The sequence below is a fragment of the Medicago sativa genome, chromosome 2 (assembly GCF_051527215.1).
Source record: "Medicago sativa cultivar Bolivia chromosome 2, Bolivia_mono, whole genome shotgun sequence".
In the NCBI taxonomy this organism is placed as follows: domain Eukaryota; kingdom Viridiplantae; phylum Streptophyta; class Magnoliopsida; order Fabales; family Fabaceae; genus Medicago; species Medicago sativa.
The window spans coordinates 47,382,763-47,398,579 of NC_140750.1; the positions used below are offsets into that span (position 1 = coordinate 47,382,763).

Below are 15,817 nucleotides of genomic sequence, written 5' to 3' on the forward strand. Positions count from 1 at the left end.
TGTGAAAATGGGTCGGGCCGTACGTGCCAGCCCGTTTAGCCCGATTAATTATAGGGCTTGGGCCTTAAATATTGAGCTCGAATTTTAATAGGGCTTTTAGCCCGGCCCTAAAATGCCTGGTACCCGTTAGGGCTAGCCCGAACGGAATAGGCCGCGGGTAGCCCGTTAGCCCGCATAACAAAAAAAATCCTATAAATTATATATATTTTTCAAATAATTCATTACTTAGTTGATTGTCAAAGTAAAAAATAAAAGTGAAAATTCAATGAATTAACACAAATATAAATGTAATATAAAATTATATTTACTCGTTTCGTTATTTATAATTTTAAAGATCGAATATATAAATATCTATAACCAAAACGTATCTAATTTATTTAAAATTGTTTTCCTTGCCGTTTTAATTTACGTACGAAAATGTTTACAATTTATTTTTGTGCCAGACATTATTTAAACATATTAAAAATATTATTTATAAAAAAATTATAGGAGTATTTTATAGTACCTTTTTTTTTAGAAAATAATGTAATTTTTAATATGGGCCAGCCCGTTTAGCCTGCGGCCCGTGTAGGGCCGGGCTCGGGTAGTATATTTCAAGCCCGTTTTCCATCCAGGCTTTTTGGACCGGCCCGACAAAGCCCGAAGCCCGTTAGGGCTGGCCCTACACGGGCCGGACCGCCCGTTTTGACAGCTCTACAATCAACACTATGGCGAAGTGGACCCTGATTTTGTAAAGGTACATGGGAGTGGTATCAGCAAGAAATGGAAGTTCAAACGCTCAGATGGACAACATAAAATGGTCGACTTTGAAAGATGGTGTGCATACCCAGTTCTAAGTACGGGGTGGAGCGATCTAAGAGAATTCTACCGGCTGGAGCTTCAAAATGAAACCATGCATATTGGATATTATGGGAAAAATGTATTTGAACTACTGGCAGATGTACCAACAAAAGAACCACCATATACTTCGATTTAAAGCTAACTGGCATATTCGCACAAAAAAGCAAATTAGTTAATTCTTGACTAATAGTTCCGCTATCTTGCCTGATTAAATGGAATTTGAAATAACAAAATAACTTAATGAACTTGGTTGTGACACTGATCATCGATCTTATTTTGCAGAAACTAAGTTGCAAATTTGAAGAATGTGTCAGAGGACATAGCATTGTCATACCATTCGACGTTTATTGCAAGGACAACCCTCACAATTCAACAAAAATCGAAGGTGGGTGGAAACAATTTTGCCTTTGCAACGACTTCAAGGAAGAGGACAAGATAAGATTTCGGTATGTCTACACTGGTAGACAATCTATATTTCGTGTATTTAAGGTTTGAAGAAAGACAAGACTATGATTATAGAGTGTGGTGTACCGATCAAAAGTACTGAAAAAAGTGATTTAGGGTTGACTTGTGTGTATGCGCACCGGTACCATTTCCTTTTTTTACCCATGTATTGTTGTTGATTGACATTGTTATGCTTTAGCTTATGTAATTTGTTGTATTCGTTATGGTTGTCTCGAGCTTATCATGCGTTTGTACGTTGACTTAAACCCAATTACATAATCTCTATATGAATTGGAATGATCTGATCAGGTTTGTGGCTTTCTAATAGAGCCAGATTGGTGTTTACCAAGGTTTAGATAGTACATAAGAGGAAAACTATATATAAATTATGGGTAAAGGCAACTCATTGTTTAATACATACCTATTCCTTTCGGGTTAAGTGGCGACTCCTTGATAGTTACTTTTCGGTACATTCCAAGCGAGCATGCATCCTAATGAACTTTTGATGACCTTATATCATTATTTGTCTCCATTGTGTTTGTTCCTTGCGTACCTGCCAGAACGTTCACATAATCTACTTTATTTATAGTTAAAATTTGAAAGCACAATATGATTATTATACTATGAAACTACTTCTTCTGAACAGCCTAATATAAAAAACTCTTGAAAATAGTAAGATATATGCCTGAACCCCATATCCGTAGTTTCATGGAAGTTGTTGAGTAGCATATTTTGGTTGTATCTGCCGGTTATTTTTATGATGTTTTTCCATTTTGAACATGCGTTTAGGACAGGGTTCCCAAATTTAATGGATCTGCGTCTGATGCCATGGTTACCATTTTTTCCCAAATTTTTTGACGCATTACCAACCTCAAAGGGATATGAACCATATACATTAAAGGGTAAACTTAAAGATTTCCAACCTAGCGAGGATCTAATAAACTACAATATTTTGCAATGAAATAATGTGGTCAAACCAAGCAACACAAGACATGCAAAATTTGTAGAAGTAAAAACCCAATAAACAAACTTGAATACCTGTGTTGGTGCGATTCTTCCTTATGTTTGTGGGTAATGGTAGATAACGACTGACATTGTACTTGATCAATGCGACGATCGTGGATTTTACAAAGAACTTCGTAACAAGATATGACCCATTATTCAGATATGCTCTTTTTGTGATATGTTGGCATAGAATGATGGGAAGGCCAAACGAGTGAACAGAATGTGGTCTGTCTGCCTGAATAAGGTCGATTTGGCGCTCGGGAGGAGGGGGTGGTGGCGGCGGCTTCAAGGGGAAAACCTTCCATTTAGCGTTTGCGAATAGGTGAACCGTTGATGAGTGTGGGAAAGGAAAAAAAACCTAGAGGTTATATCTTGCAGTTTTCAAGATGTATTAACCTTCAAGTTTATCCCGCTAAATTCCCAAAGAAAATTTCGAGGTAGATAATCTGTTTTCAGACTCCACTAACAATTATTGTTCTTTGCAAAAATAATTGACCACTAAATATTCGTTTAAAATGTTACATTACAAATAAATTACGATAAGAAAATATTAAAGTAGTTTACAATTTTCGTGTAGTATTCTAGCAAAATGTAACCATTGTTTCATAGGAGTTTGTCATTGTGTTTGTCGAGGACAAATACATCTTTTGTAGTTTTAATTTTATGTTCATGTGTTGTGGTTGTGTCGTAATGTCCGTGATCGGATGTTGATTCATTTTTCCTGTAATGTTTCGTCAAATATTAGTCAATTCAGATGTCTGTGTTCGAATGTAAATCCACCCACGCGTATGTGTCCGCCCGTAAATCCATTCACCCGTCAGGGACCGACTATAATTCCACCCAGACATGGCAACAAAACCTGTGCCCATGGGTACCCGCCCAAACCAACCCCGATTTGACTGGGTTTGGGTATGGGTTTGAGTTTTCCCTGATTTGAAAATACGGGTACGGGATGGGTAACAGGGATATATGTACCCACCCCGAACCCATACCCAAACCCTACCCGAATGTAGAAAGGTCATGTTTTTGTTTTTGTTGAGGGGGTTGATAATGATATGTCATGTTATTTAGTTTGATAATTGTCATAAGGGTTAATATGTCTTTACCACCCTGTAATATAGGCGAGTTCCGGTTTTCCCCCCTGTAAAAAAGATTCTTTCGATTTCAACCCTGTAATATAAAGATTCCGTCGAAAACACCCCTGAGCACATTTGAGACCCCCCAGCTGATGACGTGGCGTGACGTGGCGCGCTGAGTCACCCTTTTCTGCTGACGTGGCGTGCTGACTGTATAATTAATTTTATTTTTTATTTTTTTTATAGGGTACACGTGGCATTTGTCATTTTTTTATGTCTTTACCCCCCTGTAAATTAGGCGAGTTCCAGTTTTTCCCCCCTGTAAAAATTTAAAAAATAAAAAATAAAATCTGGAAAATTTAAAAAAATAATTATTTTTTAAAAAAAATTCTGGAAAATTAATAAAAATTGAAAATAATGAAAAAATTCCAAAAAAATTTAAAAAATTAATAAAAATGAAAAAATAGATTTTTTTCGAAATTTTCAAAATTATCAAAAAGTTCGGATTTTTTTTTTAAATTTAGAAGATATTTAAAAATACTGGAATTTAATTTTCAAAATAAAAAAGTTTAGATTTTTTTGCGAAGTTCAAAAGACATTGGAAGAGCAACTTGAGGTACTCACTTTTTAAATTTTAATGTCTCTTAAATTAGACGCTTTTTAAAATTTATTTTTAAGCAAAAAGAAAAATACATTAAAAAAAGAGAGAGATACAGAGACTCGGGGGACATAAAACCTAACCCAAGTAAAACCCAAAATGGGCATACATCGTTATAAATCAGACCAAGCAAAACAGTCCTAAAATATCCAAACAAAAATTCACTAATCATGAGCATAACCCAGCGAACGCACGTACGGGGACGAAACCAGATTACAAAAAAAAAAATATGAACAGTGAACATTTGTCAAAAACATTTAGGATTTAATTTTAGCGAATGGATTGACTGCCAACACAATAACAAACCCAACTGTCAACAACTCCCTGCTCAAGCAGCAAGCATAAAGCTCTTTCGAGCTCGATGAACCTGAGTGTAATTTTTAAAATTTTACACGCATTAATAATTCTTTTTACAAAAATATTCCTATGTAATTCAAGCTTCTTAGATTTTTTTCCTAAATTTTTAATTAAACTAAAATCAATTTTTTTTTTCTTCAGATTATATGATTTTTAAAATTTAATTTTCATATTGTAATTGGATTTTTAAAAAATATATATCCAGATTTTTAAAATTTTAAATATTTTCCAGTTTTTTTATTTCGCAAAAAAATCTAAACTTTTTATTTTGAAAACTAAATTTCAGTATTTTTAAATATCTTCTAAATTTCAAAAAAAATCCGAAATTTTTTCCAATTTTTTAAATTTTGATAAAAATCTAAATGTCTTTTCTGCTTTTTTATTTTATTTTTTGAAAAAAATAATCTGATTTTTTGTTATTTTTAAAATTTAAAAAAAATCAATCTTTTATTTTTCTTAAAAAATAATCTGATTTTTTGTTATTTTTAAAAGATTTTCAGTTTCTAAGTTTTATTATTAAAATGATTTAATGATGTGGTATGTATATACACACATGTCATGCGAATTTTTTTTTCCAAATTTTTAATTTTTTTGTATTTTTTGCAGTATTTTCAATTTTTAATAATTTTCCAGCATTTTTAAAATATAATTATTTTTTTAAATTTTCCAGATTTTATTTTTTATTTTAAAAATTTTTACGGGGGGAAAACTAGAACTCACCTAAATTACAGGGGGGTAAAGACATAAAAAAATGACAAATGCCACGTGTACCCTATAAAAAAATAAAAAATAAAAATAATTATACAGTCAGCACGCCACGTCAGCAGAAAAGGGTGACTCAGCGCGCCACGTCACGCCACGTCATCAGCTGGGGGGTCTCAAATGTGCTCAGGGGGGTTTTCGACGGAATCTTTATATTACAGGGTTGGAATCGAAAGAATCTTTTTTACAGGGGGGAAAACCGGAACTCGCCTATATTACAGGGGGTAAAGACATATTAACCCTTGTAATAATATAAGAACTTTCATTGAAGTTAAAGGAGCAACCGAATTATTAGGTAAGGAAATGTTAAAATGAGCGCAAATTATTGGATAATGCATTATAACATTACAATTGAAGCTTAAAAGTTTAAAAAACTCTTTTTTTATTAAAAAAAATTGATTCACTGCGAGGACGAGGATGGGGCGGGAATACCCGAACCCATTGAGGACGGGGATGAGATTCAATTTTTCATCCCTGTTGGGTATGAGTAAGGTAATATGTAAGTATATCGGAGTAGGGGATGGGATGGGGAAGGCAAAACCCGTCCCCACCCCGCCCCATTGCCATGCTTAATTCCACCTACGCGTTGCTCGACTGTAAGTTCACCTGTCCTGTAATATGTCGTCGACTGTAAATCGATCCAGTCCTTTGTGTCCAACTGTAAATCCACATACGCGGTTGTGTCAGCCTGTAAATCCATCCAACCGTCTGAAACCGACTGTAATTCCACCCGTGCGTCGCACGGGCAACACACTAGTAATATTACATTATAACTTTTATTAAGTCATTTCTGGCACAACTTGTGCATTGACTTGCTTGATTTGAAAATATATTTTATTTTAGTTTTCATAAGAAAATATTACAATATTCTCTCCCCGTTTCAAAATATATGTCACCGTCAACCACTTTATATATGTCAAGACAAAACTTTGATCATTAATATATTTAATTATTTTTTGAAAGACCATAATTAAAAATTATTAAAATTTGATATTTTGAAAATGCTCATCAAAACAAATCAAACAACAATTTATATTATAATATTTGCATTTATAAATTAGTTAAAAAATATAATCAAATTAAATTATGTAAATAATACACATTATCAAAATAAGACAGGTATTCTAAAATAATAATAATCTCTATTATATATATTTGCACTATTTTTTTTCAATAGTACACGTGGCATCCTATTGTTGAAAGTTTCATTTAATGTTATTGCTCATTGCTCATTGCTCATGTACACACAAGATATGATGGAGTTATTAAGGCTTATTTTTTTTACAATACATGACATACATGACATTGATGATGCTTATTATTTTTCAATATAATATCAATAATTTCCAGGATTGTTTTTTTGTCGAAAAAAACATCAGCCGATTTGTTAAAAAAAAACTATTACCTTTATCGACCGGTCAAATATTTCAATTGCAACATTTAACCATAAGTTTTGGTACTTATTTTTAAACCAAATACTAATTTTTTTTTGAAGGAAACCAAATACTAATAATCCATTACACAATTCCGATGGAGAGAAAAATCAAAACAAATAACAGTGAGACTATCATTATCGGTGTGCGAAATGTTAATCAATCCTTTAAATAAGAAAAAACAACAACGTGTGTAGCACTAATTGTGTAGCACTAATCTACTAATTCCCTCAACAAATAAATTAAAAAAGTAATCTTTCATATAACAACCATGTATTTATTGTTTTTTTGACAAAAAACCATCAGCACAATTATTAAGATAAATGTCGGTTAAAATAGATCCTAAAACGGTGGCACTACCAAAAAAAAAAAAAAACACGGTGGATTGACTAACATCAACACAGTGCAAATTTCATGATATAAGGAATGATTAATAACATCAACACGGTGCAAATCTCATGATATACGGAATGATTAATACACAAATGAGGATGCTTGAATCTCTATTATATATATTTGCACTATTTTTTTTTAAAAGTACACTTGGCATCCTATTAGTGAAAAGGTTCATTTAATGATTTTTCTCATGCACACACAAGGTATGATGGAGTTTATAATAGGAAAAAAACAAACAAAATTGGAATCCAAGTATGGTAACCGAAAATGTTGTGCAAAAAGTCAGAATTTTAAATTGTTGTTTAATTCACCAATGTTTTCTTTTATGTACACAATAAATATGAAAAAGTTTATAATAGAAACAACAATCATAATTTGATGAATTATCCTAAAATGTTATCTCTATTTTATAAGAGTATTTAATGCACATGATTTCAATCAAAAGTTATCTCTATTTGAAAAAAGAGGATTATTGTTATTTCCTTAACAGAATTTTATAGGAGTATGTTATGCATATAGTATCAATTTTTTCGTATTTCCTTAATTTTTTCCTATTACGGAAATAATGAAGGATTATTGTTATTTCCTGCGGATTTCCTAATTTGATGATGTTAATGGGCATGAATATTTCACTAGAACATTTCCCGTGCAAGAAGATTATGGAAGATTAAGGATTAAAATATTTTTGCCTTTTGTGTAGCTGTTTTTAAATCGATAGAACTGATATAATCCTTATTCTCTATACTATTTTATGCATATAGTGCTTTTTTCTCTAAAAAAAAAAAAAAACCTCTGTCACAAAATAGAATTATTAAAATTAATTCATTTCATTTGTAAATATTCGTCCAATATTACATTGACATGTGTCAATGTCATTCTTTTAAACCAATCGTTGCAACTATTTGATCTTATTTTTTATTTTCACATTGCTTCCATTAATATTTTATTTGTGCAATTAGCCTATTTATACCAATGTTTTCTTCTGTTAAATCATCTGTCTACTTCTCTTCCCTCTCAACCTAGAAAAAAAGGTATATTCAAATGGCTCCAAGATCAGATATAATATCTGAGATCAGTCCGGTGAAGGATTCTTGGACCATAGTTGTACGAATTGTCCGTGCTTGGTTTGTTCGTGATGTCAATCGGGATGCTCATCCGTTTTCTCTCGACATGGTTCTCATGGATGCATCTGTGAGCATATTACGTTGCTTTTTTTATTATTAATGTTTTGTTTTGTGTTACTGATTATATATTGATTGTTTTATTCCTTGCGTTTTCAGGGAAACAAGATTCACGCCACTGTACGAAGAACTCTGATCTACAAATTTGAGAAGGACCTGCAAGAGGGAAAGGTCTACTCTATGAGTGGTTTTGGTGTGGCTGCAAATCTTGGATCTTGATTATTCAATGATTTTTCTCTCTCTATATACCGACACTTTGTTTTTCATTATTTTCATGTGTCTCTTCCCCCCATAATTTTTTTTTGTTGTAAAAACAAGTATTTTATGTGTTTTAAAAGCATATTAGTTTAATCACTTGGTTGTAGACTATGAGGTTGATTTTATTTTTTATTTGTATCTAATTGTTTATTGCTAATGCTACTTTCTCAGGGTTCCATTGGAGAGCATGTGTCTACGTTCTACAACTTCAAGATGTTCAGCATCAACAATATAATTTTTAGTCAAGGCAATGTTTTGTATTTGATATAGAATCAAGATGTTAGAGTTTAGATACGTTAGGTTAATTTTTAATGAATTGTTATGTCGAAAAGCTAATCTCAATAAATTGATTTAGCCTTTATCTATATTTATTTTATGAATATTTGTCTTGCACAATGGGTATATTACACATGAAATCTTATTTGATGAATCTTAATTGATGCTTTTAAGCACATCTCCGGACATGTTAAACGTCACCGTAAAAGTTGCATACAATTGGTTCACATCATCTAAGTTGGACAAACCATTTCTAATAAGAAGACATCTTAACATCATCATGTTTTACAATGACTGTTTTTCACTTATCATAATTTCTTCGATATAATGAATGTATCAAAATCTTCAATCAGCCATTGAGCATTAATCATGGTTTCTATTTTATTTCTTTTGACCGGATAAAACACAATCCTTTAAGTGTCATTTTATCTTATTTATTTGACAATCAATATATGACTTTTTCTACTTTAATTTGTCAATGAGATAGTTACTATTAAATAAATATATACCGTTTATTATAAATAGCTTCCATTTGTAAGCAATTTCATGCACCATTTCAATCAAAAATTGTATTTTTTAAATCTTTTGTATCAATGTCATGTCTTTTTTTTTTTGTCTTTCTAAATTTCACGTATTTGGTATTTTTAACAAGGCAAAATGAATTATGCTAACACGAAAGTTTCAAGTATTTGTATAATTAATATAATTCTCAAATATTAGTTTTTTTCTTTTTATTAAGGATAATAATGACAGAGAAACTTAAAAGTAATTAATGTCATTTAAATTAAAATGATTTTGTAAAGGTTAAAATGTGTCATGTAATTATTTAGAATGAAAAGGCCTTGATCGATGGATCAGACGGATAAAGAAAAAAATGATAGTGTTAGTTTTAGCCCCTAATTAAAGGAAACAACTAAACCAAAAAAATATGGAAACAAACAAATATTGAAGTATATTATAACAAATAAATCAAAGACATTTAAAATTCCAATAGTTCAGGTTTCTATCCGTATAAAAAAAAGTGAATTATTTAATCTTTTAACCTTTTCTATTAATGTTTTATATTCAATTCTTTTAAGAGAATATTTAATTTACAAAAAAGTTTTTGACAAATTTTCCAAAAAATAAATTGTCATTAAATTTTGAAATTTTATATTTTTATAATGTAAAATAATTAAATTTTATGTGTCATTTCAATTGGGTTGATTCTATAAATATTAGACTTTGTTGTTTAATAGGTCAAAAAAATAATAAAACGATCTTTAAATAAGATCCTTAATTGTAACCCTTAATTAAATTAAATAAAAAATATTAAATTATATTGCAAAAAAAAATGATGTGCTGTCGAAATTTAAATAATTGAGGTTACTTAGAAAAAACCTATTGAATATTTTATTTTTTTAATAAACTAAAAAAAATTTAAGTTTTTTATTATTGTTTCACATCCATTCTTTAAAAAGGAATATTTCATGTACCTAAAAAAATTATCGCTAAATTTTCAAAAAAAAAAATTATTAAATTTCGAATACTTCAATTTGAATAATTTAATATTTTTCTTTTTTTTGTGATTTTTTTTTTCTGTTATTAAGTATAATCATGATAAAATAAATTAAGAGTCATTAATGTGACCATTTAAATTAAAATGATTCTATTAAATGTCTCATTTATTATGTCAGATGAAAAAAATGTTATTTAAATGATACCATTATATTTTTTTTGGTGGTGGTCGGGGTTCGAACCCCAGACCTTACATATTTTATGCATTGTTCATACCAATTGCAACTGAGCTAAGCTCACGAGGACAAATGATACCATTTTATGATATCATGTTTTGAATCACTATTTTTGCTATTAATACTAATAATAGCATTCCTAATCAAGGTTAATTCGGCTAATAACAAGTTGATTCAACCTCAAGGGCGTGGATTCAATCCACACTATTAGCGTGAGGATCTCTTTGATCGGGAGTAACTTTGTAAGTGCTCATTGAGTCATGAGACATATCTTGATCTTGATGTATCCTCCAGAGCCTAACTCACCTAAATTTTTTTATAATAAAAAAACATTTTTTTTTTTTAAAATTGTAGATTATGATAGTAGTCTTTGAAATGCCTCAATTTACTTTATGAAAAATTAATGATGTGTTTGTTTCAAGGCAAAAAATTACATTCCTTGAAACGACATTCCTACCCATTTGTTTGGTAAAAATTTAGATTTCCTGGAATATTTTATAAATTAATTAATTAAAAAAATAAAAATGGAAATAAATGTTAATGGTAGTGAGAATTTATGGCAAGTTGAGTTTTATTACCATGGGAATTTTATATTCACATCCTTTAAGCATGAGAATAACAATAGAAGAAAACATGTAAATAACATTCCTCATAATATAATATTCAAGGGAACAAATTTTCAAAACTTGAAACAAACATGGGAATGTTGCATATTTCTAATCTCATGTTCCTAGGAATCATATTATAAACCTTAAAATAAACACACCCTAAGGCCTAAAGTCTCTTTGACATATTCTAAAGGAACTTTTTTATGAAAAGAAATGATAATAACAATCAAAATTTAAAAGGAGAATTGAATGATATCCAAAATTAAATTTTAGCAACAACTCAGTGATTTGTAAATTTCAATTTTACAAATTTTCAACAATTTATTTTATAAAATTTATTTTGGGGTCCCTCACAAAAGTGAAGAGAGATAGGGTGCTTCTATAGCCACCCTTCTTTGCAAGCACCTTATTTATTTGCTTCAAAACGGGAGTGTTTATTTATTATGGTGCTAAATAGGTGAAACACTCACCATTGTGGATAGTCTTAGAGACAAAAGAGCACTTATAAATATATTTATGTTTACTTTTCTCAAAGGATACAAGCTGAGTTCGAAACTCAAAATCTCGAAATTCAAAGTTTGTCCTTCTACTACTAGATTAAACTCTTAAGTTGGAAAATCGCATTGAACAAGAAAATGAATTTTTATTTCAAATTAATAATGACAAATGAAATATCCCTTATATCCAAACCATCTATCATCTTGATTTTTTACTAAAAGAGTTTGTTGGTTTAATTGTTCATGCTAATTGGGATTTCTCGGTCAAACATATTGTCCAAAAGTTGTTGGTAATTTTATGGATTTTTTAAAGGAGTTGAAAAAATGACACCACAAAATGAACCAAAACCTTAAGTCATCAGGTATATTGGTCATCTAACTTATACGTAACATCCACTCTAGCATCCAATATAAAACTTTAACTCACACTTGACACGTTGACATCTCTCCTTTAAGTTTGAGACTCTTTGCGACTGGGATATAGAGACATAATAAAATAAAGTTAGACGGATGCACACCATGCTAAAAAGGTGGGTTGATGGTGGCTTTATACAAAGAGTTTTTATCCCTTTCTTTCATGATAAATATAATGAATTAAGAAAATGAAATCCAAAATAGAAGAAAACATTTCATCATAACGTTAGGACTTTCGCAGGAGTGTAAACTGGGTTGGATAAACACATTAGACTAAGAGCAACTACTCAAATGATATTAACATCACATCTTCATCCAAATCCTAAAGGCATTGGATTTATGAGTCATCTCACTTATATGTTTGTCACTATATTCTCTTGCATCCAATCTAAAACTTTAACTCATATAAGACATGTTAACATCTCTCTCTTTAAGTGTGAGACTCTCCACATCTGTGATTTGGTAACAAAGCCAAATAAAATTAGATGAAGACATATCATGGTAAAAATGGTGAGTTGGTGGTGATTTAATGGAGGGAGTTTTATGTTCCTTTCTTTCATGAGAAGCTACGAAATAAATTAGAAAAGGAAAGACAATAAAAAAATAATTTGAACATGAGAGAAATGATAAGGAAAAAAAGGAGTGTGTGCTTTTATGGGAGCGTATAAGGAATAGAGTGAATTGTCGATAATTTTACTGGTTCGATTCAGGAGTTGGACATTTTTTAGTAAATATTTAACCAACACACATATTTAACCAACATTTAGGAGTTGGTTCTAATAAGTATTTATTTTTGTCAAATTAACAAAACACATATGCGTTTTCTTCCGTTGTCAAATTTTACCAAAGAATAAAAGTGAAGGAGTTTGAAGTAGTTGAGGTTGAATAACAAAAAAAATATAGCATGAAAGAGAATGACATCCAATAACTAAAGTTTAAGATAAATAAATAAACAATTGACAACTGAAAACTAGCAAAATAAATTATCAAAATGTTGGGATTTTTGGGTGAGTCTTCACCGGGTTGGATGATCGTATTACGTCAGTAACAACCATACAGGTGAGATTGACACCACATCTTTACATAAAACCTTAAGACATTATGTATTTCGGTCATCTCATTTATATGTTGTTCAAAATCTACTCTCCCATCCAATGTATAACGTTAACTCAAATTTGACACAATAACATATCTTAATCAATAATGTAACTATCTGCGTCCATAATTATGTAATGTAGTCAAATAAGGTCAAAATTAGGTACAAATGTTCAAAAAGATTGATTGGTGGTGATTTCATGAAGGGATGTTTATATTCCTTTCATCCATGAGAATAGAGAAAGGAAACTAGATAGAAAAATAAAACAAATATGAAGAAGTAAAAAATTGAACATGGGAGAAACATTAAGGTGAAAAATATATAGTGTGTGTTTTGTTCATGAGATTATAAAAAATAGATTGAATTATCAGTAATTATGTGGTTTTGTTGAAAGAGTTGAAGATTTTTGGGTAATTATTACAAAAAAAAATATACTTAATTAAAAAAACGTTGTACCATTTTAAAATTTCTAATAAACATGTATTTTGTAAATTCATCATGACACATGTACATTTTCCATTGTCACACCCCATCATAGATCATATGCAAATGAATTTGAAAAAAGAGTTTGAATACAAAAATAGAATGAAAGTGAATGACATCCAAAAACAAAGTTTTACGGTAAAAATGATTAATTAAGTAAATGTTTCCCATAAATATTAAGATTTTTTTTTCAGTCCCTTGATTTTTTTTTTTTGTATATCCGAATTTTTTGTTAAACATGAAGATCTTGGATTTTTTCCAAGAGTGAGGGATACTTTCTCTCCCACACTGGACGTAGTTGAGCACGTAAACAAATTCCTTCTTTCATTGGTTTCAGGAGACGAAAAGGAATATATCAGTTCTGATTCGGTTTGCAAATCAGATGAGAATAATGAGGTACAAAGCGTCAAGTTGTGGATTTGATAAAGAGAGCAACAAAGCTGCTATGTTCAAAATTAATAATATGGGATGAGGCACCGATAATACATCGTTATTGTTTTGAGGCATTTGACCAAACCATGCGCGATATAATGTCTTATGATGGTCGATATAACCATTTGGGGGTGTTTCTGTGGTGTTGGGCGGTGATTTCAGACAAATTTTGCCAGTGATAAGAAAAGGATGCAGACAAGATATACTTGCTTCATCCATCAACTCATCAAAGTTGTGGAGTCACTGTAAGGTTCTCACACTTACAACAAATATGTGTTTAAGTGGTTCAACCGTTCGTGCCGAGCAAGATGAGATAAGAAAGTTTGTCGATTGGATGCTTTCAATTGGAAATTGAATAGGATCCGCCAACGAGAGTGCAGAAATTAACGTACTCATTCCTGATGAGTTGTTGATAAAAGATTCCTCTGATCCGTTGCGTTCTCTGGTTGATTTTGTTTATCCGGATTTTTTGCAAAACATGAAGATCTCGGATTTTTTCCAAAAGTGGGGGATACTTGGTCCTACACTGGACGCAGTTGAACACGTAAAAAAATTCATCCTATCATTGGTTCCAAGAGACGAAAAGGAATATATCAGTTTTGATTTGGTTTGCAAATCAGACGAGAATAATGAGGTACAAAGCGAATGGTTTACCACCGAATTCTTAAACAATATCAAGTTTTCCGATATTCCAAACAACAAGTTGAGATTTAAAGTTGGATGTCCAGTTATGTTGATGAGGAACATTGACCAAGCAACTGGGTTGTGCAATGGGACTAGGTTGATCGTAGACAATCTTTGGAAGAACTTTATCGGTGCAACTGTTATTACCGAAAAAAATGCTGGTGAAAAAGTAATTATTCCAAGAATGAACTTAGTTCCGAGTGATCCTAAACTGCCTTTCAAATTTACTACGAGACAGATCCAGTTGGCTTTGTGCTTTGCAATGACAATAAATAAAAGTCAGGGTCAGTCATTGTCTCATGTTGGAATCTATCTTTCCGAATCGGTTTTTACTCATGGACAGTTATACGTCGCTGTGTCGAGAGTCACTTCCAAAAAGGGATTGAAAATGCTTATACTGGATGAAGAAAATCGTGTGTGTACTGAGACCACTAATGTTGTGTACCGTGATGTTTTTCGGAACGTTTAACCGGTCGTTCCTGATGACGCAGGTGGGTATGATTTTTTTTTCTATTTTGAACTTCGTTGTGTGTGTGTGTGTGTGTGTGTGTGTGTGTGTTATTTGGATATGAATTGGTTGTTGCTACTTGCAACCATTCTAATAGTTGCGTAAATAAAGATTAATGGATTGGTCATGTAGATAAGCTACAATTCTGCAACTAACAATTGAGATCACACTTCTTATTTCATTGTATAAAATCCAATGACATTTATTGTTGTGCAAAGAACATGTTGAGTGATCGATTTGTTATAGGGACTAATATGTTATATGGAGTAATATTTTTGATCCTTTTTTGATAATATTTTTGGTCTCATGTACCTTCAGGTGTTGGTTTTGTGCTTCAGGTGACGTGATATCATTTAGATGTACACAGGCTCACGTTAATGGAATTTCTATGGCATTGAAATATCATTGACCAATTGCAATAGGTGCAATACCTTCTTTTCAACAACGTACTTAACACTGCCTGATACATTAATGTGTTTATCTACTGAGACTTCAGTTTTTCTATTATCTGATAGAGCAACTCCAATATTCTCATACTCAGTTTAATTTTATTTATAATGTCAGTATCCTTCTGATCTTTCTCATTTTTCCTAATGTAAGCCGTACTCTTCCAGTGACCATATTATCAGCTATATGTTCTGCTTCATTTTTTTATACAATCAGCTATATATCTGTC

General features: G+C 31.2%; 2 protein-coding genes across 2 annotated transcripts in view; both read left to right on the forward strand.

Annotated features, from left to right (window-relative positions):
- Positions 1-15,817, forward strand: part of LOC146946979 (uncharacterized) — a 64,057-nt gene that overhangs the window by 12,223 nt on the left and 36,017 nt on the right. The window lies entirely within an intron of this gene.
- LOC146946980 (uncharacterized) lies at positions 7,844-8,790 on the forward strand. The gene is made up of 3 exons (XM_085744745.1): positions 7,844-8,162; positions 8,252-8,345; positions 8,582-8,790. Exons 1-3 carry the CDS (start codon positions 8,013-8,015, stop codon positions 8,650-8,652), a joined length of 315 nt encoding a protein of 104 aa, XP_085600871.1. The 5' UTR covers positions 7,844-8,012; the 3' UTR covers positions 8,653-8,790.